The 25936-nt window shown below is 36.1% G+C and overlaps 1 protein-coding gene across 1 annotated transcript in view; it reads left to right on the forward strand.

Annotated features, from left to right (window-relative positions):
• Nucleotides 1-25936, forward strand: part of AXDND1 (axonemal dynein light chain domain containing 1) — a 73488-nt gene that overhangs the window by 20733 nt on the left and 26819 nt on the right. Inside the window, exons 11-19 of the mRNA XM_069546187.1 lie at nt 3902-4022; nt 8564-8665; nt 9506-9669; nt 11060-11135; nt 13212-13446; nt 14977-15178; nt 15960-16053; nt 19131-19327; nt 20318-20414. Coding sequence (XP_069402288.1) covers nt 3902-4022; nt 8564-8665; nt 9506-9669; nt 11060-11135; nt 13212-13446; nt 14977-15178; nt 15960-16053; nt 19131-19327; nt 20318-20414 — 1288 coding nt within the window. The remainder of the gene's footprint in view (nt 1-3901; nt 4023-8563; nt 8666-9505; nt 9670-11059; nt 11136-13211; nt 13447-14976; nt 15179-15959; nt 16054-19130; nt 19328-20317; nt 20415-25936) is intronic.

Here is a 25936-nt window from a genome sequence, read left to right on the forward strand (position 1 = left end):
CTAGGTTGGTCATAACTTTCCTTCCAAGGAGTAAGCGTCTTTTAATTTCATGGCTGCAGTCACCATCTGCAGTGATTTGGAGCCCTCCAAAATAAAGTCACCCACTGTTTCCTCATCTGTTTGCCATGAAGTGATGGGACCGGATGCCATGATCTTCGTTTTCTGAATGTTGAGCTTTAAGCCAACTTTTCACTCTCCTCTTTCTCTTTCATCAAGAGGCTCTTTAGTTCTTCACTTTCTGCATAAGGGTGGTGTCATCTGCATATCTGAGGTTATTGATATTTCTCCCAGCAATCTTGATTCCAGCTTGTGCTTCTTCCAGCCCAGCATTTTTCATGATGTACTCTGCATATAAGTTAAATAAGCAGGGTGATAATATACAGCCTTGACGTACTCCTTTTCCTATTTGGAACCAGTCTGTTGTTCCATGTCCAGTTCTAACTGTTGCTTCCTGACCTGCATACAGGTTTCTCAAGAGCAGGTCAGGTGGTCTGGTATTCCCATCTATTTCAGAATTTTCCACAGTTGATTGTGATCCACACAGTCAAAGGCTTTGGTACAGTCAGTAAAGGAGAAATAGATGTTTTTTTGGGAACTCTCTTGCTTTTTCAATGATGTAGTGGATGTTAGCAATTTGATCCCTGGTTCCTCTGCCTTTTCTAAAACCAGCTTGAACATCTGGAAGTTAACGGTTCATGTATTGCTGAAGCCTGGCTTGGAGAATTTTGAGCATCACTTTACTAGCATGTGAGATGAGTGCAATTGTGTGGTAGTTTGAGCATTCTTTGCCATTTTCTTTCTTTGGGATTGGAATGGAAACTGACCTTTTCCAGCCTTGTGGCCACTGCTGAGTTTTCCAAATTTGCTGACATATTGAGTGCAGCACTTTGACAACATCATCTTTTAGGATTTGAAATAGCTCAACTGGGATTCTATTGCCTCCACTAGCTTTGTGTGTATATATGTATATATATATAAGCTGGAGATAGAATATATATATAAATATACTTTTTCATATCCCTTTCCATTATGGTTTATTATAGGATATTGAACATAGTTCCTTGTATAATACAGTAGGATCCTGTTTATCTGTTTTATATATAGGAGTTTGTATCTGCTTATCCCAAAGTCCCAATTTGTCCTTCTCCGTTCCCTTTTCCCTTTGGTTAACCATAAGTTTGTTTTCTCTGCCTGCATCTCACCAGTTTCTAAGTGTTGGCATGCTCATTCTTGGATCTTTCTTCTTTCTATACTCATTTCCTAGGTGAATCTATTCAGTTTTGTGGCTTTAATGCCATCATCTATATAGTCTCAATTCACAAATTTCTATCTCCAGCTTCAACTATGTCCATGAATTTGTATCTCTAGCTTCAGTCTTCTCTTTGAATCCCAGACATGTATTCAACAGCCTTAACATTTTGGCTTAGATGCTTAACATTTCCAAACTGAATTCCTGTTCTTCCCCTCAAATCTGCTCTTCACCATGCTCTTCCCCTTTCAGTTAATGGCAACTCCCTCCTTCTAGTTTCTCCAGCAAAAAGTCCTGGCATTAGCCTTGATCCCTTTTTTCTCTCAAATCTCACATGTCTCCATTAGCAAATTCTGTCAGCTCTCCTTTCGTTATATATACAGAATCGTCACCGCTTTAACTACTACCATCTGCATCTCTTGCGTGGGGTATTACAATAAACTTCTAAATGGCCTTTTTACTTCCGCCTTTACACTTTGTGAGTCTGTTCTCCACACATCAGCCAGTGTGATCTCTTAACACTTGACTCAAATGATGTCACTTCTCTGTTCAAAATTTTTAAAAAATCACAGGACTTGTCCTACCAGAATTCCTCTGACTTCTGCTTTATTCTAAGTCTGCTTGTCTTTGTGCTGTTCTTTAAACACACTAGGGTGGCCTGCTTCAGGCCCTGGAGTCCTTCTCCCCCAGGCAGCTGTATGGTTTCCTCCCTCCTTCTTTTGGACCTTTGCTCAAATGTCTTATCAATACAGTCTTTCCTGACCCCTCTATTTAAAATTGTAATACACTTCATATTCTTAATCCCCTTTATCTTACTTATTTTTATCCACAGCACTATCACTACTTAATATAGTATGTTTTACTTTAATTTATTCATTAGCTCTTCTAAATAAACTTTATAAGGGCAAAGTTTATTTTTAGTTTTTGTTTAATTTTGAATATTACTTGGGATATAGCAGGCACTGAACAGATATTTGTTGAATGAATTAAAAAAATAAACTAGACCTTCTTTTGTGCTAATGTCCATTATAAGAATAAAACATCTTCTAAAATCAAAGAGAAGGGGAAGAAAAGAGAGGAAAAAGGTCTCACTTTCTTTAAACATTGGTGGTTCTGAAGTAGGATGGTTTGTGTTTTGCATGTGATTAGAAATTACAGGTAATATTTTTATTATGATTATTTTGTTGAAAATTTGGAAAACAGACACACATAAATAAGAAAATAAAGAGCATTCACAATTCTTTTAGAGTTAACTACTATCACTATTTCAATATGTTTTTCTTTTTTCTATATATTTTTTTAAAAATCATATAAAGCTGAATATAGACCATTATCATTTGGGTATTCTTGTTTTATGTTTTACACAAAAATTTTTCCTATGTAGTACACTATTAAGAACATGATCTTTAATTAGCAACAGAGTATTTTCATCAGAGAGCTACATTATGTATTTTATTTGGCCAGTCCCTTGTTTTTGGACATTAAGGTTATTTTTGCATTTTTTTCTTTGGCTGTTATAAACAAGGGTCATTAAGTTTAGTGCGTAGCTAGTGCGTTAATTTTAGTGTGTAGCTGTTAAGGTTATAGCTTGTTGAATTTTTACATGTATATTCATCTGCATGACATCTGTGGTGATTAATTTTTTTGCAGTTTGAACAAGTTGAAGTCTCCAAATAGAAGGAGGCTTTAGGAACTGATTTTGGTGGTTAATGGCTTTCAGTGAAATCAGAAGAATTTTATGTCACTAGCTTTTTATTGTTTCAGAAAAGTTAATGTCCTTGTTGTTGTTTAGTTGCTAAGTCATGTGCAACTCTTTTGAGGCCCCATGAACGGTAACCCACCAAGCTTCTCTGTCCATGGAATTTTTCTGAGCAAGAATACTAGAGTGGGTTGCCGTTTTCTTCTCCAGGGGATCTTCCCCATCTAGGGATAGAATCTGCGTCTCCTACATTGGCAGGCAGATTCTTCACCACCTAGCCACCAGGGAAGCCCTAATATTCTTTAGGAGGAAGTGTTTCAAAAGGTTTGTAAAAAGCTGCCAATCACTTTATAACTTCTGTGTTTGTATTTAATCTTGGAAGGGATTTTAATTCAGTTAGAAGGAAAAGATATATTTTGGTAAACATGAAGAAAAAAGATTTAAGATAAAGGGACTTAATTAAACTTAAGCTTTTGATTGGTAGAGAATTTCTTTAAATCTTATGCTAATTATATATAATTTTAAAATATAGTTCACAATTATTGGGCTTTGTGCCTTTGTATCTTCTTAGTAAAGAATCCTAAATTCAATGAGAAAAAAAAGCTAAAAACGGTTATATTACTACTACATGTATTTAGAATTTTTTATTAAATGTCTTGTTATACCACTAGAATACCATGGTGTGAAAATTCTAGAGAATAAAGAAGAATATGATGAAAAGTGTTTAGAGCAGGGAACAATATATTAAACTTTTTCCTTAAGACCTCTGTAAGATTTATACATGAAATGTGAATATTTTTTCTTCTATTTTCCTGTATGTTAATGTTACTAATATATCCAGCAGTTATGCCATAATTACCTTATGATGAGTTTTAAAGGAACAGCCTGCTTTAGAACAAAGTTATTTTTTTGAGATATGTATTTATGTATCTGTTTTTTAATTTTTCTTTTAGAATTGTAGAAGAATATCATGACTTATATACATTACAAAGAGAAAGGATGGAGAGTGATATTAAACAGTTAATGGCAGAAAGAGATATCTGGAGCTCAGCTACATATGAATTATCCGTAAAGGTTGTTTCATCTGAAATCAACTTCTTTTTTGGCTAGATAAAGTTTCATTTTATAATTTTCAATAATCTAGACAAAAATTTTGTTTTATTTTAAAATTTTTGTTGAAGTATGCTTGATTTATAATGTTGTATTTAATTTTTGCTGTACAGCACAGTGACTCAGTTATACATATATAGACATTCTTTTTTCATCTTCTTGTCTGTTATGGTTTATCACAGGATATTGAACAGAGCTCCCTATGCTATACAGTATAGGACATTATTGTTTATCTGGCCTATATATAATAGTTTACATTTGCTAATTCCAAACTCCCAGTCCTTCCCAGCCTGACTCTCTTTCTCCCTTGGCAACCACAAATCTTTTCTCTATACCTCTGAGTCTATTTTTGTCTTGTAGATATGTTTGTTTGTGTTTAATTCCACATGTAAGTGATATCATGTTACTTGTCTTTGCTTCTGACTTCACTTAGCACTATAATCTCTGAAAGGGAAAGTGAAAGTCGCTCAGTTGTAATTCTCTAGGCCAGAATACTGGAGTGGGTAGCTATTCCCTTCTCCAGGGGATCTTCCCAACCCAGGGATCGAACCCAGGTCTCCTGCATTGCAAGCTGATTCTTTACCAGTTGAGCCACTAGGGAAACCTAAGAATACTGGAGTGTGTAGCCTATCTCTTCGCCAGCGGATTGTCCCAACCCAGGAATCAAACTGGGGTCGCCTGCATTGCAGGTGGATTCTTTACCAGCTGAGCTACCAGGGAAGCCCTTGATAATCTCTAGGTCCATCCATGTTGCCGCAGATGGCATTATTTCATTCTTTTTAATGATTAAGTAATATTTTATTATGTATATTATATATATATGTATGTATATGTGTGTATATATATACATACCACATCTTCATAAAAATTTTTGTTAATTTTTATTTATTTTTAAAAAATTAGTTTGTATTGGAATATAGTTAATTTGCAATGTTGTGTTAGTTCTCCTGTACAGCAAAGTGAATCAGTTATATGTATATTTATATACACTCTTTTTAAAATCCTATTCCAATATAGGTCATTACAAGTTATCTGTCTTATATATATTAGTGTGTATATGTCAGTCTCAGTGTCCCAATTTATCCCTTCCATCCCCTCTTTCCTCCTTGGTAACCATATTTGTTTTCTACATCTGTGACTCTATTTCTATTTGTAGATTGGTTCTTTTGTACAATTTTTTTTAAAAATTCCACATATGAACATCATATGATACTTGTCTTTGTTTGACTTGCTTCACTTGGTATGACAATTTCTAGGTCCATTAATGTTGCTGCAAATGGCGTTTCATTCTTTTTAATGGCTGAGTAATATCTCAGTGTGTGTATGTGTGTTTGTGTGTGTGTGTATGTGTGTTTATGTGTGTATGTGTGTGTTTGTGTATGTGTGTGTATGTGTTTGTGTGTGTTTGTGTGTGTATGTGTGTTTGTGTGTGTATGTGTGTTTGTGTGTGTATGTGTGTTTGTGTGTGTGTATTTGTGTGTGTATGTGTTTGTGTGTGTGTGTGTGTGTGTGTGTGTGTACCACATCTTTATCCATTCGTCTATCATTGGACATTTAGGTTGTTTTCATGTAGACAAAATCTTTAGAAATGAAGATATATATTTAATTAATAAATAATGCAACTATTCTATTATAAGCCTTGAAAAGGAAAAGTGTTTTTTTCTCTTGTTTCTTCTCTACTGGGTACCTGTCTATTGCCCAATTAAGGGCTCTTTTTTTCACCAGAACCTATGAGTATGAGCAGGTATTCTATTTCTATTGTTTGTGAATGTGTTAAAACTTTCAACTTTAATTAGATATTAATAAATTAGGGAAAGTGGTTCTTTTTTTAAATGATTTAACTGTATTATGATCACTGGATAAGTCACTTTGGTTCTATTATTTAATACTTTGGTACCCAAGATGACAACTGAATTGAAATATAGCAGCCTGTCGACAATGACAAGATGCTTTAGGAAAGTATTATAGCAACGTCCCACAATACGGTATTCATTGTTTCCTGGTTGATTGCCTAATGTCACATCTGGAAATTACAATATTAACAGAAAATTATGACCCTAAACACATTGAAAATGTTGTCCTACTTTCCTCTGGAATAGTCAGATCTCATCTCTGACGTGAAAGTTCTATTCTGATGCAGAACTTTAAAAGAGACATTGATATGTCCAGAGAAACAATTGTGACAGTAAATATATGATATAAGAAACAAACCTGTAAAAGAAACAGACTCACAGTTAGAATAAACTAGTGGTTACCAGTGAGGAGAGCGAAAGGGGGAGGGCCAAGGTAGGGGAAGGGAATTGAAGTATGAACTACTATAGATAGAAAAATAAGCCACAGTTCAGTTCAGTCACTCAGTCATATCCGACTCTTTGCTACCCCATGAATCACAGCACGCCAGGCCTCCCTGTCCATCACCAGCTCCCGGAGTTCACTCAAACTCACATCCATCGAGTCGGTGATGCCATCCAGTCATCTCATCCTCTTTCATCCCCTTCTTCTCCTGCCCCCAATCCCTCCCAGCATCAAGTCTTTTCCAATGAGTCAACTCTTCGCTTGAGGTGGCCAAAGTACTGGAGTTTCAGCTTCAGCATCATTCCTTCCAAAGAACACCCACTACTGATCTCCTTTAGAATGGACTGGTTGGAACCACAAGGATATATCATATAGCACAAAGAATATTGTCAATATTTTATAATAACTACAAATGGAATATAACCTTTAAAAATTGTCAGTCACTATGTTGTACACCTGAAACATGTAATATTATACATCAGTTCGGTTCAGTTCAGTAGCTCAGTTGTGTCCGACTCTTTGTGATCCCATGGACTGCACCATTCCAGGCTCCCTGTCCATCACCAACTCCCGGAGTTCACTCGAACTCGTGTCCATTGAGTCGGTGATGGCATCCAACCATCTCATCCTCTGTCATCCCCTTCTCCTCCTGCCTTCAGTCTTTCCCAGGATCAGGGTCTCAATTATACTTTAATTTAAAAGAAAAAAGAAACAAATCTGGGAACTAGTATGTTCAGTGGGAGAAAAAAAACAAGGGAGTTACCTCATCTAGAAGTATTTAAACAGCAGAGAACTTGACCACTGGTAAGAGATTCCTATAGAAGAATACCTTGAACTAGTGGGGTTTTGTATTAGATCATCATGCTTGCTCCTTGGAAGAATAGGTATGACAAACCTAGACAGTGTATTAAAAAGCAGAGACATCAGTTTGCCAACAAAGGTCCGGCAAGTCAAAGCAATGGTTTTTCCAGTAGTCATGTATGAATGTGAGAGTTGGACCATAAAGAAGGCTGAGGGCCGAAGAATTCATGCTTTCGAACTGTGGTGCTGGAGAAGACTCTTGGAGGGTCCCTTGGACTGCAAGGATATCAAACCAGTCAATCCTAAAGGAAATCAACCCTTAATGTTCATTGAAGGACTGATGCTGAAACTGAAGCTCCGATACTTTGGCCACCTGATGTGAAAAACTGACTATTTAAAAAGACCCTGATGCTGGGAAAAACTGAGGGCAAAAGGAAAGCAGGGGGTGACAGAGGATGAGATGGTTGGATAGCATCACTGACTCAATGGACATGAGTTTGAGCAAACTCAGAAAGATAGTGATGGACAGAGAAGCCTGGTGTGCTGCAGTTCATGAGGTTGCAGAGTCAGACACAAGTGAGTCCGACTGAGCAAGAACAATAGGAAATAACAGCTATAATGTCAACTCCCTAAAAATAAGGACTATGTCTCTTGTTTACCATTATATACACAGTATCTTGAATAGTCAGTTATTCATTGAATGACTATAATTGATTTAGTATATCAGTGGTTCTCAAATGTGACCCCCTTGGAGGTCCATAAGACTCTTCATGAGGTCAAAAGGAGTTTCATTGTAACACTGTTGATATTTGCCTTTTCTCATTCTCATGTGAATGTACAGTGGATATTTCTTGCAGCTACATGGTTTGGGATATTACAAACAGATTGAATTCAAAAACAAATGAAAATATAGCCCTATTCTATTAAGGAAACGCTAAAGAGATTTGTAAAATGTGAAATTGTATGTTCTTTTCAAGTTTCTGTTTTAGAAAACATAGTTATTTTTAAGAAAAAACTTGAAAATACAATGGGTTTATTAATGTTTATGTGAATTAACAAATGTATATTTTAAATAATTTCAGTTAATTTCCAAAGCAATAAATAGCAGTATATATAATCCATGTAAATAAAAGCTCTTTGGTGTTCTCAGTAATTTTTAAAAATGTAAAGGAGTTTTGAGATAAAATTGTTTGAGAGCCTCTGCTGTATACCATGTTCAGTTTGGTTCCAGTTCAGTAGTTTAAGAAAACATGGATTTGTGATTCAAATTAGTTCATGATTTAAAAAAGAAGTTGTCATCGAATTAATGATTCAATGAAAAATTGATATGTGAAACTGGTTTGGGTTTAATAAATTACAATGGTTAGTTAATGTTTTAGGTTCCTAATTTTAGTACTTTCTAAAAATAGGTAATTGAAAGAAATAAAGTCCTGTTGGCTAAAAGACTTTACCTCAATGAAAAAGGCTGGAATAATTATACTAAGCATTTCATCGTACTGCTATCATCTAAGGTAAAGCTCGATTCACTTGAGTCATGGAAAAAGAGACTTCACCTATTGAGGGTTGAAACTGCAAGAAGCCTTTGTTAGTTTATAAGACTAAATTTTAAATATAGTTTATATTTGTGCTTTATTGGGGGCAGAATGAAAAACCTAAGGAAAAGTGAATAAAGGCTGTTCTTTTTATTTGTCTTCTGATTCGAGCAATTTGAGTAATTTATCTAAGTTAACACTGCAGATGTTACTTACAGAGTTATAGTGCTTAAACAAAAATGTTCATTGAAATAATTGGATTATTGATGTATTCTATGCAATTTGACAGGCAAGTTCAGTGAGCGCATTTGGTTGCAAAGAAAGGAATTGGCATTTAGTATGTTTCTAGAGTTAAATCATTTACACTAGTCATTTCATTTAATTCTTACAACAATCCTGTGAGATATATATTAGGGTCTTTATTTTTTGGAAAAGAAAAATTAATCTGAAATTAAATAATATCCCCCAAGCCAATAAATGACTAGGATTTACATTTGGTTCTGTTTAACTTTGAAATTCCTATTCTTTCGAATGTACTGCCCAGCCTGCCAAGTCCTGTGAGGAAACTGGGCTCATATTGCAACGGAAAAAAAATCTTGATTCTAATTTTTTTTTTTTACTGTGGAAAAATTCACCACCAAAGGGACTATATAATCGCGTCACTGATATTTTGAAAGAGGAATATCTGTTCAATTTTTTGATCCATTTTCTATGAATGTCTCTAGTATTAACAGTATTAATAATGGCCTGGTGCATGCTAGTAAGTATTTGTTACATGGATAAATGAGTAAGTGGTTCAATTCTGTGCATTTTATCTAGGACACTTCAGACCTTGCACTATTGCAGAAGTTGACACAGAAATGGAGAAATTTAGTGAATAAATTTCAACAGGAAGTAGAGCGAAATGAAGAGGCTACAAGGGAGAGATTGCAAAGTATTAAGGATGGCCTTGTCAAATGGCAGCAGTTCTTCAGAAATAATACGTGGGTCTTCCAAGAATCTTGTTTTTCTGATTATATGACATCATGTTTGATAACTCAGTCTAGATCTTTCTCTCGTTATATCTCATTTCTCTTTTACCTTGTAATTACTCTGACATTGATTTTGGTGAGGTAACCAGCTGGTCCTATAAGGGCACAATCCTTCTAGGAGCTTGAATGGTCTTATATCATATTGATCATACTGATCCCTGTACCAAACTGCTGCTGCTTCCATTGAAATCCAACTCTTTTTCTTTTCTTTACTCTCTTTTTAAAATCAACTTAATGTCTGTTGGCACACTTCATATGTGGATTCATCTGCAAATTCTGTAGCATAGTGCATGTGCAGAGAAGTGGAATCAATGACTGGCAGTTATTAGGAGATTGGTTTTGATTGGATATCATACTTTGTAACAGAACTTTGATAATGGAAGAAGCTGCCTATAAAGTAGTTAGGTGGAGGCTGGTTGACTAAATCATAGCCAAGGTTAGTGGGAATCAAGGAAATGGCAACCCACTCCAGTATTCTGGCCTGGAACATCCCATGGACGGAGGAGCCTGGCGGGCTACAGTCCACGGGGTCACGAAGGGTTGGACACAACTGAGTGACTTCACTTTTTCACTTTTCATACTTTAAATGCAGGCTGGACTCAATGTTTTCTAAAGTTTTTTTTTTTTTTTAACTTTAAGATGCTTTGTCTGTTGAGGAAACACATTTAGGTACTATTTCCATGTCGAACTGAGAAGAATAGTTTCAATTTTTCATATCGTCTAAGAGGTGTTCCAGTTAGTAGATTGGGAAGTGGCAGCAGAAGCTGGTGTATATCCAAGTCGGTTGCTGCTGCCACTGGGCACCTTCTGCTTGTTGACTCTCAGCTGGGAGAGGAGCACAGGTGGCAATGGCTTTCTTCTCCTTTCTCCTCAGGAAGGACTTTATCAAGAGCTTTCTTCTTGTGAGGCTTCAAAAGATACTAAAGGAAACACTTTTTAATATTTTAACCAGAAGTTGGGGCTCCTGACCTAAATGTTGAGTCTTAATTATTCTTTAGGTTTCCTTTCTCTTTATATATTGCTTTGGCCACTGTGTTCAGCAGGAATTATTCCTATGATGACCTAATTTTGGATGTTGAGGACCCAGAGGCTACCCTTTTAATACTGCCATGGCTTCTGACCCTGTAACTTGCTTCCTCAGGTCTGATTATGTTCTGAATTTATATTGTATTTGTAAATTTTAAAATGAATGCCTGTGAGGGAGAGGCTGAACCTGGAAGGCATTTGGGAAAATCATTAGGGAGAAGTAGATTATTAATTGTTATATTATGTGTGGATTCATGATTTTCTTTGTTTATATCTTGCCCTGAGACCACACTCTCGCTCTTTTTCCTTCTTTCAGTGAAAAAGACATTTTATCCTCCCATAAACAAAAGACACTTGAATCAGTCGTTCCAGACTTCAAGCGGTGGCTAATGGTAAGACTTTCTAGTAAACAACTTGGTAATCAAAACGCTGTTTGCAAACTTGTTACTTCTTACCTACAACTGAATCATATCTCATCCTTTAAAAATGCCATGTTAGGTTTTATGAATGACAAGGAAAACATTAAAACTACAGAGGCTTTCAAAAATACTCTTAAATATTCTGTTCTCAGTTCTGTTTTTTAGATTTTGGGGTCAAATAAAGTTAGGTTGTCAGTGAAAAGATTAGGAAAAGATACTTGGGTGGCAATTAAGATAGTTCTGATTCTCTCATCTAATTGTCAGACATAAACAACATCTGTGCCTCTCATGTACCTGGCTTTTGTCTTAAGGACACATTGGACTTTAAAAATTAGTAACATCTTTTTAAAACCTGTGGTAAAATATACATAACATAAACTTACCATTTACATCATTTTTATGTACAGGTCAGTAGCCTTAAGTACATTCCTTTTGTTGTGCAACCATCACCTCCATCCATGTCCAGAACTTTTTCATCTTCCTGAACTGAAATTCTTCCTATTAAACAGTAACTTCCCATTTCCTCCTCCCTCCAGCCCCTGGCAACCGCCATTCTACTTTGTCTTTATAAATTGACTACTCTAGGCACCTCATATAAATGAAATCATGTAGAATTAATCCTTTTGTGACTGACTTATTCTCTTCAGCATAATTCCCACAAGGTTTATCCAACATTGCAGCATTTATCAGAACTTGCTGCTTTCTTAAGGTTGAATTGTGTATATATAGAGCACACTTTGTTTATTAATAATGTCTTTTTAAAGTAATCTTTTCAAACTTTGAAAATAGGCTTCATTTTGCTAGTCAAACTGCTATCCTGTTACAGTAGTCTGGTAAGGGAAAATACAATATTCAGTCCAGTTCAGTCGCTTAGTTGTGTCCGACTCTTTGCGATCCCATGAATCACAGCACACTAGGCCTCCCTGTCCATCACCAACTCCTGGAGTCCACCCAAACCCATGTCCATTGAGTCGGTGATGCCATCCAACCATGTTATCCTCTGTCATCCCCTTCTCCTCCTGCCCTCAATCTTTCCCAGGATCAGGGTCTTTTCAAATGAGTCAGCTGTTTGCATCAGGTGGCCAAAGAATTCCTTCAAATGTTAACATCAAACTCATGACCTAATGAAATCTCATCCAATCCCAAGAAACCATTTTCTTTTCTTTTGGAATGATTTGAGCAGAATTGAAAATGTTTGTTGTCATACATACAATATAGTTAGTTTAGTGACTTATTTTTTTTAATGTTCATCTCTTTGACATTGCATAGATAAAACTGAAAAAATCATGCTTCTTTTTTTTAGTAGGAATAGTAGTAATTTTCATTCATTAACTTGTCAGGCTGAAGGTGCTTTCCATATGTTATTATACTTTTTCTTCATGGTATCCACCTGATGCAGGTTCTGTAATCCCCCATCTTCCAGATGTGGAAATTGAAGATTAGAAATGTTAAGTAACTTGCCTTAGTTACCTATAAATGGTAAATGGCCGAGTCCGTCTCTCAATTGCTCTGCTACAATGCTTTCCAATACTGGTTGCTAATAAGTGTGGATGATTTGTTTACATTATCTGAGTCTTGAAATAATGGCAAACTTTATATATAAATTGTAACTTATTTTTTCCACAAATACTTAATTGATATGTCAGGTATATCACTTGTACTTTGGGTTAAACAAACGAAAACTTATACATTCTAGGAACTTTCCCAGTATAGTGGGGATCATATAAACAGAAATATTACATCCTTATCAAAGCAAATAGTGATTATACATGCTCAGCTCTCTGAGGCTTAATTGCCTCTCACTAATATTTTTACCTACATAGGACTGAATATAATTATTTCTTCTTGGTAAACTATGGGTTATCTTGTAGAATATCAAAATTAATTTAAATTCATTTTAATTTTTAAAATAGAATGTATGTCATATGAGGAAATGATATGACGAATAAGATATATAACTCCCAAATATTTGGGAGTCACCTGAGTAGACTTTGATGAAATCATTAGTGAATAATGTACTAATTTCCTCGTCCCCTTTTCACTCTCCAGATGTTGATTGAAGACAGAGACAAATTTTCTGGGGATCTTCTAGTGTCAAAATATGATTCTCTCAAGATTATTAAACGGTTACAGGAAAACTGGACAGATATTGGGCTTGGGATATTTGGTCGCCATAAAAGTATGGAGGGAAATATACCACCAGAGCAGAAGCTCATGGAGGAAATTTTGAAAAATATAGCAAGACTCTACAAAGAATTTGAAATAAGAATAAATGGGGATAATGGTAAGGAAAAAACCAATGGTAATGATAATTAGATGGCTTGACAGTATAAAGCATTTTAATACTAATTATTAGTTTCAATACAATTAATGTTGAAAATCAAAATAATACATTTAGTTTTAAAAATCAAGCAAAATAAAGCATTGAGTATCACTTTATTGAGATATAATTCATTACAACGCATCTATTTAAATATACCATTTGATGAGTTTAATGTGGCTCAGACGGTAAAGCATCTGCCTGCAATGCAGGAGACCCACGTTTGCTCCCTGGATCGGAAAGATCCCCTGGAGAAGGAAATGGCAACCAACTCCAGTACTGGCCTGGAAAATCCTGTGGACAGAGGAGCCTGGTAGGCTACAGTCCATGGGGTTGCAAAGAGTTGGACAGGACTGAGCGACTGACTTCACTTTCACTTTCAGTGTATTCATAGACATGTGCAATGAGGTTGTAAGTCATTTATTAACAAGTCATTTTGAAAACTCCTAAAAGATTAAAGTTTACTGATGAAGGCAGTGAAAATATTTTCATCAAGGACAAGAAAAAGTTGTTTTTTGAAAAATTATTTCTCTTTATATATCTCTGAAATGGGAGTATTTTCATTTCTTATTTTGCAAATGAGTTTAGACAAAGGTAATCCCAAGGACAGAGGAGCCTGGTTGGCTACAGTCCATGGGGTTACAAGAGTCAGACAGGACTCAGGGAGTAAACCACCACCAGCACCATTTGTTTGGAGAGGGTATTTTGCCGTGATGTCACAGTGAATCAATCAAAGATTAGGATCTAGACTTGGTCCTTATCCAGACCAAAACTCAGAATAGGCAATGGCAACCCACTCCAGTACTCTTGCCTGGAAAATCCCATGGACTGAGGAGCCTGGTAGGCTGCAATCTATGGGGTCGCTAAGAGTCGGATAGGACTGAGCGACTTCACTTTCACTTTTCACTTTCATGCATTGGAGAAGGAAATGGCAACCCACTCCAGTGTTCTTGCCTGGAGAATCCCAGGGACGGCGGAGCCTGGTGGGCTGCCGTCTACAGGGTCGCACAGAGTCGAACACGACTGAAGCGACTTAGCAGCAGCAGCAGCAGACCAAAACTCTATGTAAACCTGAACAGTGACCTGAAAAATTATCTGTTCTTGTTTCTGTTTTAACTATCCTGTAATCATGAAGAAGCTGTTTTTCATCATTGTCTTCTTAACAGGATAACTCAGTGAATTAATGCCTTTAACAGAAACTGTAGTTCATGGTTTCTGTGTTTAATGTATTTCATTGTCCACCAAGAAGATAAGACAAAGTAAAAACTATCATCAATAAAAATAGTCCATCAGTTAGAAAAGCACTGATTAGATAATTTTTATTCACTAAATATTTGTTTAGGAGCTACTCTTTGCAACATTCTCTGCTAGGCAAGCTGTAGAGTAATATGAAACTTAAAGAAGATATGCCCCTACCCATTAGGATCTCATAATTTATTATTGAAATAGACTTATAACTACTTCTGAAAGTTAATGATTTTCTCACTTTTCCAGGTACCTCTAAAATTCTCCCAACTTTGATTAGTTCTTTTGAATTCTGTTCTTTCAAGTTGGAAAGCCTCCTGGAGTTTCCTGACCTGCTTCTTGAAGAATGGGAGGGACTTAATGAAAAAATAAATGAGATGAAGTCTCAGTTGGATTCATCATTATACATTATTGGCACTGTTCCACAGTACATAGATATGGATTCTGGCCTGTAAGTTCTCATAGCTATCTGCTGGGTAGAAAGGAGTCCCCACTTCTCAGTACTTAGCCTCAATAATGGGTATTTGGGATCAAATGAGAAACCTTGACATCCTGTTCCTCCCAGGAAGAAAGCCATCTGACTGGGGGCCGGAGGGTGAGCGAGTCCTGGGTTCTTAACTACAGCAATCTACAGTGCAGTTTCTGCCTCACTGAGCTGGGAAGGGGAAGAACAGTAGTTTGGGTTCAAATACCATGGACTCTTGCCTTTCCTACTGACTCTTCATAAATTGTCTTGAATATGTATTTCTTCAGTTGCTGTCTATCCTTGAAACCATGTCCAGAGGCTTTCAATATTTTATTGTTTTGTTTTAGTAATTTTACTAATTTCACCGGAGAGTGGGTCACCTTTTCTCCTCACACTGTCATGCTGGAAGTTGATCTCTTGAGAGGATTTTAAAATTCATACTTCTTACTTTGTGGCCTCACTGGTATAGAAGTGAATGTAAAGGGTGTGAGTGTGAGTTTTCATAGTAGAGAGCTAACAGTGAATGTAACGTCTACATTATTCACAACTGGCTACCTATGTGAGGTGAGGTTAGGAAGGTTGTCAGTGGGTAGCCTTTCTACCAAATATCTTAGGGCTTTAATTCACCTTTCTCTGAATTCTCAAGCAATTGTTCACACCAAAGTTTCCTAGGCCCAGCCAAATGAAACCCTTTCTTTTGTCTCACATTTATTTTTATACTCTTAAGTAAGTCACTTACCTTTATTTTCCTTGCTTTTCCCTTCAGGGAGCTACAAGCACATATATTTAACATGATTCAACAGTGGCTTTTGAAGATAGGTGGTGAGATTAACAATGGTAACATGGAACTTCAGCGCCAAGTATGTACCTGCAGGAATTTACCAGATTGTTTTTTGCCTTGGCTGCGAGTTTTCTTCAAGGGAAAAACCAAGTCATGGCTAACTGAAGTAGGAGATTGGGAGGGCAAAATGGGAACTTGCATAATTACTCAAATGGTTTCCAGTGGATTTTTAAATGAGGTATGTTACTGCGTTTGGAATGAAGTTTCAGCAATGATCAAAAGTTTTTGAGATCCAGTTACTATCTTTACTCTTTACTCAGTGTACGGAGAAGGCAATGGCACCCCACTCCAGTACTCTTGCCTGGAAAATCCCATGGACGGAGGAGCCTGGTGGGCTGCAGTCCATGGGGTCGCTAAGAGTCCGATACGACTGAGCATCTTCACTTTCACTTTTCACTTTCATGCATTGGAGAAGGAAATGGCAACCCACTCCAGTATTCTTGCCTGGAGAATCCCAGGGACGGGGGAGCCTGGTGGGCTGCCGTCCATGGGGTTGCACAGAGTTGGACACGACTGAAGCGACTTAGCAGCAGTATACTGAAAAAAATTCCCTCAATAGTGTTAATCATTTTAAGGATTTATGTTGGTGCCCTTGACTGGCTGAAGGAATGACAGAAACGTGTTTCTAGGAAGAAAGACAAAATGCTACAGTACAATTGGTTTATAGTTATTAGAATAGGGACTTGCCCTGCCATTCTGAGGAACTGAACCTGTGGACTTCTTAACTATCATAAGAAGAAGTAATAATTTCCAATGGATGTCTTAGTTTATTATATTTACTCCCACTTCCTAATCTTAATTATAAGCTAAATTTACACAGGAGTCTCTTATTATAAGTAAATATAATATGCAAATATTTGAATTTACAAAATTGATAAAATGAATTTAGCTGATTTTAATATTGCTTAAATTAGGAATTTGAAAGGCAGAGATCAGCATGTTATATGGGAATGCTACTTATGAAGCATTATATCAGTCTGTGAGCACATTGTAAATATAGAAACACCAAGAGTTGAAGAGCAAATATGTTAAGACTGGAAATATGGATATAGGGGATCTCCAGACCCGTGAGAAATTTCTGATTTAGAACATAACCAGAAGTAAGAAGAAAAAGGGTAGGAGAGTGCCTGTCACATAGTGAGACTCAGTAAATATTTCTCTGAAGTAAGAAGGGACATTCCAACATTGCTGATGTTTTGTGGTGTTGCTGCATTAACACCTTCTTTGATGAGATACTCAGTTTACTATTGGGGGTTATCTCTGGGGAATCATAGTCTCAATTTTTAATATTATGGAATTCAGTTTTTATAATATAGGATTATTTATAAAGTACCTTTATATACTTCTCTATACATCTCCATTTTGATGCTATAAGATTATAATATAGTTAAACTGAATAGAAAACTTGCAAGATCATATATTTTTCAAGAAACTGTATATATCCATATTAATCTATATTAATTGGTATAAGTATTTAAAAATGGAAAATGTTATCTTTATTTCACTCACCATTTATTTTTCTTTCTCATCCACTTTCTTCCAGATTTTTTTTGTTTGTTTTTTTCTTTATACCTTTAGTTTATCTAATCTGTGCTGCTTGGCAGTAAAACCAATCGTCAAAGATTTTTTATTGTGTATCTCTATTAGCAAAAAATCATTGAACAATTCATTTCTAACTTATACGTGAGACTTACTTATTGACTTTTTTTCTACATTGTAAAATATATATGACTAGTCAAAAGGGATGAGATGGATAATATTTTAAAATTATTTTCAGTAATGATTTTTTAAAAAACTGATGTGATCTAATAGGCTTCATAATTTTTTTATAAGCACAGGTTAAGGTTTAGTGACAAAGCCATTTGAAGGTCTGCTTTTAAGTTCAGTTTACTTTGTTTTTTTTTTTTTTAAGGACTGTCATTGCTAAAATAATAGCTTGCAAAGAAGCAATCCAAATTGAAGAAATTCATTATAGTAAAATTTTCCATCTGCCATAATGTCAGTCAGTGGTTTTTATAAACATTAGACAATACAGCATTTCTTTTTTTAAGCATAAGATTGTCAATCAATTGAAACACTTTATTTGTAAGATTTTAAAACAATGCTAAAGCTGAAACTCCAGTACTTTGGCCACCTCATGCGAAGAGTTGACTCATTGGAAAAGACTCTGATGCTGGGAGGGATTGGGGGCAGGAGGAGAAGGGTACGACAGAGGATGAGACGGCTGGATGGCATCACCGACTCGATGGACGCAAGTCTGAGTGAACTCCGGGAGTTGGTGATGGACAGGGAGGCCTGGTGTGCTGCGATTCATGGAGTCGTGAAGAATCGGGCACGACTGAGCGACTGAACTGAACTGCAGCAGCAGCAGCAGAGTTAGGGGAAGGGCAACTCTTCTCACTGCTTCTGCTGCTGCTAAGTCGCTTCACTTGTGTCCGACTCTGTGCGACCCCAGAGACGGCAGCTCAACAGGCTCCCTCGTCCCTGGGATTCTCCAGGCAAGAACACTGGAGTGGGTTGCCATTTCCTTCTCCAATGCATGAAGGTGAAAAGTGAAAGTGAAGTCACTCACTCCTAGTGACCCCATGGACTGCAGCTTACCAGGCTCCTCCATCCATGGGATTTTCCAGGCAACAGTACTGGAGTGGATTGCCATTTCCTTCTTCAGAGGACCTTCCTGACCCAGGGATCAAACCTGGGTCTTTTGCATTGTAGGCAGACGCTTTACCATCTGAGCCACAAGGAAAGTCCTTAACTCTGGTCCTCACTAAATCCCGTGCTGGGCTTGATTTGATTGAAGGGTTGGATTGAGTAGATTAGATTGATTAGTTTGATTAGTTTGGTTTGACTGATTTAATTTGTATCAGTTCCTCACTAAAGCCTATGGGCCTCACTAAGGCCTGACACTGTTCCTCACAAAGACCTGACTCTGATCTAAGGATTTAATTGATTGGATTGGGTTAATTGAACTGGATTGATTGGATTGATGTGATAGTTGATTTGTTAGAAAACAGTTCTATTTTAAACTTTTTATGGTTTTTGCTGTTTGATTTATTTTAAATGGGTCATTTATATTATAATCTTTTTTTTTAACAGATGGATGAATTGCATATACCCATGATCCAGTGGATGGTAAATTTGCTGATTTTAATGATACCTGACTTTCCTGATCCAGATACTCTCATAAATTTGGAGAATAGTGCTGAAAAACATGACGTAGGAATTGCCAAGTTAGAGCTAGATGCAATGGCCCTGGCAAAAAAGTTGTCCCAATATTCCAGCTATTTGAGCAGGTGAAACTATCTGGTTACTGTATTATTTCTGTTGAAAATTAAATATGACATAAAGCAAAGATAAAACACTCTAAATCAACTATACTCCAATAAAAATTGGAAAAAAAAAAGCAGAGGAGAGAAGGGCAGTTAGTAGTAGCAATAAGGGATTGTTTTAAAGCCCTGAAAGAAATAATAGTTCAGTTTTTAAACTAGCTTCAACACTGTCCTGTTGGAATGTGAAATTTTGGTGTTTTCTTAATTACTTTAGAATTCCTTTGAAAACAGTGTTAGCATAAGCAGAATAGGAAGTGTATATGTATGTGGGAGTGAGAAGTAAAACAAAAAAAACAACTAACCAAACCAGCTGCATAAATAAATTGTAGTTTTGCACCCGCTGTCGGGGGAGTAAGTATAATTTGCATATGTAATTCCATGCAAAATTGAATGTATACTTTTATATGTTTTACTAAACACCAACCAAAACATATTTTAAAAAAGCAAAAAGTGAGGAACTTTCCTGGTGGTCCAGTGGCTAAGACTCTGAGCTCTCATTGCCAGAGGCTTGGGTTTGATCCCTGGTCAGGAAACTAAATCCCACATGCCACAGCTAAGACCCAATGCAGACAAATAAGTTTTTTTAAAAAGAGGAAAAAAGCCTTATATCTGAAAACCTAGAAGATTCCCATCAAATAAAGAAGATGTCTATAAAACTGTACTTTATTAACTAGGAAGCTTACTGTCACTATGATGACTTCAGATTTGAGAAGCCGCTTTTGCAGTTTAGCCAGTTTTGCCTTCATTTCCATTCAGTGTTACCAGTGGTTGAATGTGACATGAATGGAGGGGCGGGGGAGGATAGGACTGAGAAACTGAGCAAGAAGCAAATTATTCTGTGGTCAATCAGTAGCTTAATTATTACGGTTAACTTCCACTGTATTTGGACTTATAAGAGAAACCAGCAATAAAAAGGTGATGCTCTGTATGTGTGTGTGTGTGTGTTTTTTTCAGTTGTTGCAAAGAGCTGGTAGTAGCTATGGCTGTGAATAAAGCAAGTCGCTTAGAAAAAAATCCTGATAAGGAACTTAATGAACTGGAGAAGATGAAGGTAACAACTCTATATTCCCCTTACTTTTGTTTTATTTGTTTTAAGTAGACTTTTTAGGCATAATTGCTTTACAACAAACTGCACGTATTTAAATGTGCAATTTGGTAATTTCTAAAATGTACATACACTTGTAAAATAATGACTATGATTGAGAAAGGAGCATATCCAGCAAACTCAAAGTTTCCTTGTACCCCTTTATACTCTCTCCTTACAGCCTTGTCCTATCCCAGGCAACGTCTGGTCCACTTTCTAACACCAAAGATTAGTTTTCAAGTTTTAGAATTTATATAAATTGAATCATACAGAATATATACATTTCTTTGTCTGACTTCTTTGACGAAGCAGAATTATTTTTAGATTCACACTGCTGCTTTTATTAAAATTGCCTTTTAGTGCTGAGCAGTATCTCATTGAATGGAAATACACCATTTATCAACCATTCTTTGTTGATGAACGTTTGAATTATTTCCATTTTTTATTATTACAAGTAAAGCTTCAATGAATATGCATATACATATGCATTGCTTTCATTTGTCTTAAATAAATATCTAGAAATGGGATGGCTAAGTCATATGGCTTGTGTTTGTAGCTTTTTGAGAAACTGTCTTCTACATTCCTGCCAGCAGTATATGAATGTTCCAGTTGTTTCAGATCCTTGCCAAAATTTGATTCGGTCAGTGATTTCAATTTTAGACATTCCAGTAAGTGGCTCATGGTATGCCGTTGTAGTTTTAATTTGCATTTCCTTCCTGATCAGTGATGTTGATCATGGGATTATTTGGCATTGCATCTCCTTTGGTGAAAGGTACAAAGTTGCTAAGAGGGTAGATCTTAAAAGTTATCACAGAAAAAAAATGTAACTGTGAGGTAATGGATGTTAACTCAATTTGTTGTGATAATCATTTTGCAATAGATACGTATATCAAATCATTATATTGTACATATTAAACATATGCAGTGTTATACATCAATTATTAATCAGTAAAACTGGAAAAATGCTGAAAAAAGAAATACAGTTGTTTTATAGTTTGGTTATTGGTTACTTGATATGTTTAAGTCATTATAAGTGAAATAAAATTAATAAACTATTCAAGGAAAAAAGGCAAAATATCTGCTCAAATCTTTGGCCTTTTATTATTGGTTTGTTTGTTTTGTTATCATTGAATTTGAAAGTACATTATATATTCTGGATAAATGTCCTTTATCAGATATGTGATTTAGAAATATTTTCTCTCAGCCTGTGACTTCCTTTTCTTCTCTTAACAATGTCTTTCAAAAAGGGGAACTTCTAAACTGATGAAGTTCAATCTATCATTTTTTTTCTTTTATGGGTCTTCTTTTGGTATTGTTAATCTAAGAAAAATTTTGTATCGTAACATCTGAAGATTTATAGTTTTAAGCTTTGTGGGTTCAGATTTGTGACCCATTTTTTTTCTTTTCTGGTGTCAGATATGGGTTGAAGTTCACTTATTTGGCATTTGGGTATCCAGTTGTTTAGCACCATGTGTTGAAAAAACTACCCTTTCTCTATTCAGAAGCCTTTTCATCTTTTTTAAAAATCTGGAGGGAGGGCACAGCAGCCCACTCTAGTGTTCTTGCCCAGAGAATCCCCATGGACAGGGGAGCCTGGCAGGCTACAGTCCGTGGGGTCCCAGAGAGTCAGACACGACTGAGCGACTAAGCACGGCACATTGATCGTATATATGGATATTATTCTGGATATTCTACTGTATTCTGTTGATCTGTGTGTCAACATTGTCACCATTATCAAACTGTTTTGATTACTGTAGTTTTATAATGTTCTGAGATTAGTAATGTAAATCCTCCAAATTTGTTCTTTTTCAAGATTGCCCAGGCTATTCTAGGTCCTTTGCTTTCCATATGTGAAGTTTTTAGAATTAGCTTATCAATGTTTCCAAAGAAACCTATTGGGATTTTTCTTATGATTACATTTTATCTATTGATTAATTTGTGGAGAACTGACATCCTAACAGTATTGAGTCTTTGGGCCTGTGAAGATTGTATATCTCTTCATTTACTTAAGTTCTTTATTTCTTTCAGCAAAGCTTTGTAGTTTTCAGTATATAGGTCTTTGTAAGGTTTATTCCTATGTATTTTATATTTCGGTACTGTTGCAAATTCTGTAATTTCAATTTCTTATTATTCTTTTGTAACAGGATTATCACTGATTTAAAAAAAATTTTGATTTTATTGGAATATAGTTGATTTACAATGTTGTGTTAGTTTCAGGTGTACAGCAAAGTGGTTACACATATACATGTAGTCATTCTTTTTAGTATATTTTATTTATTTTTGGCTGTGCTGGGTCTGTGTTGCTGCACACACAAGCTTTCTCTAGTCGTGGAGAGCAAGAGCTACTCTTCCTTGTTGTGCACAGACTTCTCATTGTGGTGGCTTTTCTTGTTGCAGAGCTCAGATACCAGGCATGCAAGATTCAGTAGTTGTGGTGCCATGGGCTCAGTTGCATGGACTCAGTTGCTCTGTGACACATGAGATCTTCCCAGATCAGGGACTGAACCCATGTCCCCTGCATTAGCAGACAGATTCTTATCCACTGGACCACCAGGAAGTCCCTATTCATTCCTTTTTAGATTATTTTTTCTTATAGGTGATCACAGAATATTGAGTAGAGTTCCCTGTGCTCTATAGGACGTCCTTGTTCATTATCTATCTTGTATATAATAGTTTGGGTATGTTCATCCCAAGCTGTTGATTTATCCCTTCCCCCCATGTTTTCCCCTTGTAATCATAAGCTTGTTTTTGATATCTGTAAGACTTTCTGTTTTGTAAAAGTTCATTTGTATCATTTTTTAAGAATGATTAAAAAAATTTTTTTATTAGATTCCACATGTGAGTGATATATTAATCATTCTCTGTCTGGCTTCACTTAGTAAGCTAATCTCTAGGTCCATCCATGTTGCTGCAAATGTCAGTAATTCATTCTTTTTATGACTGACTACTATTCTGTTGTATGTGTATATACGTATCACATCTTTATTCCTCGGTTGATGGGCATTTAGGTTGCTTCCATGTCTAGGCTACAATGAGCGTTGTATCATGATTTTTTTTAATATATTTATTTCATATCTTGTGATCGTACTGAACTCACTTATCCCTGCTAAGAAGTTTTTTTTTTTCAGATTCCTTAGAATTTTCTATGTACATAATTATATCATCTGCAGATAAGGACAGTTTTATTTCTTTCTTTCTAATTTACATGCCTTTAATTTCTTTTCCTTGACTTCTTCACTAACTAGAGTCTCCAGTACCAGACTGAGTAAAAGTGGTGAGAACAGACACCCTTGTTATAGTTTGATTGATTTTTTATTATTTATTTATTTATTTATGACTGTGCTGGGTCTTCACTGTGTTGCATGGACTTTCTCTAGTTGCAGCGCACGGGCTTCTTTGGTGGAGCACAGGCTTTAGGACACACAGGGTCAGTAGTTGCAGTGCCTGGGTTCTCTGGGTGTGGTGCATGGGTTTAGCTGCCCCATGGGCATGTGGGATCTTAGTTCTCTGACCAGAGATCAAACTCATGTTCCCTTCATTGGAAGGCAGATTCTTACCCACTGGGCCAGTAGGGAAGTCCCTGATTGATTTTTGGATTGAATATTAAATGAACCTTACATTCCTGGTATAAACCCCATTTGATCATGGTGTACTCTCTTTTTATATACTACTAAATTCAATTGTCTGAAGCTTTGTGTAGAATTTTTGCATTGATGTTCTTGAAGATACTGATTATGTATTAGTAGTTTACTTTGTTTTCTAATATTTTTGGTTTCGATATTAGGGGTAATGTTTAGCCTCTTAAAATGAGTTGGGAAGTGTTTTACTCTTCTATTTTATAGAGTAATTTGTATACAATTGTATATTATTTCTTCCTTAAATGTTTGATATAATTCACCAGTGAAGTCATTTAGGTTTGTGAGAAAGTTTTAAATTACAAAGATAGAGCTATTCAGATATAAGGCTAGCCAGTTTCTCTACTGGGTTTAAGGAAGTTTCCTTACTGCTTATAGGGCTATTATATCTTCTTGAGAGAGCTCCTTAGCTTTGGTCTAGTTAGGAATCTGTAATTTCATCTAAGTTGTCTAATTTATTGATGTAGAGTTGCTCACGTTATTCCCCATTATCCTTTTAATAATTATAGGATGTCCACTCTTGTCCCTGTTATTGAAAATTTGTATTTTTTCTCTTTTTGTTCTCATCAGTCTATAAAAAGATTTATCTATTTTTTTGATCTCAAAAACTTGATTTTGCCTTTACCAATTTTTCTCTGTTTTTCTGTTTTGCTAATTTCCACATTGCTCTTTATTATTTCCTTATTTCTACTTATTTTGGATTTAATTTACTCTTCCTTTTCTTGTTTCATAAGGCATGGTGACTCAGTGGGTAAAGAGCCTGCCTGCAGTGCAGGAAGTATAGTTTGATCCCTGGGTGGGAAAGATCCCCCGGGGGAGGACATGGCAACCCACTCCAGTATTCTTGCCTGGAGAGTCCCTGGACAGAGGAGCCTGGCGGGCTGTAGTCCATGGGGTCGCACAGAGCTGGTCACTACTGAAGCGACTGAGTACATGCACGTAAAGTATAGCTGAGCTTATTTTGAAACCCGCCCATAAACAGTAGAAGGGATACTGTATTATGCTGTGTCAGGACTGGTGTATAGAATGCAGGCAGTTTTCTGTTCTTTGGTCTGTTTGGTGTTTAAATGACTGTTCTCATTAAATTCTATGATTTTATGCTCTTCTGTATGTGTAATAGATCTCACAGTTTTAAAAAAATGGATTATAACAAATTTAAGTGCAATATCTTATGAATTAATTTAAAAATCTCGGGGGGGGTTCATGTTTGGGAATGCATGTAAGAATTAAAGATTTTAAAATTTAAAATAAATAAATAAATAAATTTGCAAAAAAAAATCTCTAAGAAATGGAAAATTTCTAGGAAAATATACAGTAACATTAATTTTAGAAGGATAAAACTGGTCAGTTTTCAGAGAAGAAATTGATATATTTGTTGAAAAAGAGCCTCAAAATTTTGCCTGGGCTCCACAGATGTGTTCAGACTTTGAAGGAGAAGGTAATCCCCACGCCATAGAAACAGTTTAAGAGCATAGGTAATGATTGAACTTTTCCCCAGTTTATTTTGTATAGCTGGCAAAGTTATTTTTAGTGTTAGTCACTCAGTTGTGCCTGACTCTTTGCAACCCCATAGACTGTAGCCCACCAGGCTCCTCTGTCCATGAGATTTTCCAGGCCAAGGATACTGGAGTGGGTTGCCATTTCCTTCTCCAGGGGATCTTCCCAACCCAGGATTGAACCCGGGTCTCCTGCACTACAGATTCTTACCCATTGAGCTACAAGGGAAGATGAAGTCAAACTACAAATGAAGTTTAGGAGAAATAAACTTCATAAATATCAATGCTAAATCCAAATTTTAAAATAGAAATTCCATTCAGTAGAAACTTAAAATAAGAACACTATGAATAACTAGGG

Source organism: Ovis canadensis, chromosome 12 (assembly GCF_042477335.2).
Source record: "Ovis canadensis isolate MfBH-ARS-UI-01 breed Bighorn chromosome 12, ARS-UI_OviCan_v2, whole genome shotgun sequence".
In the NCBI taxonomy this organism is placed as follows: domain Eukaryota; kingdom Metazoa; phylum Chordata; class Mammalia; order Artiodactyla; family Bovidae; genus Ovis; species Ovis canadensis.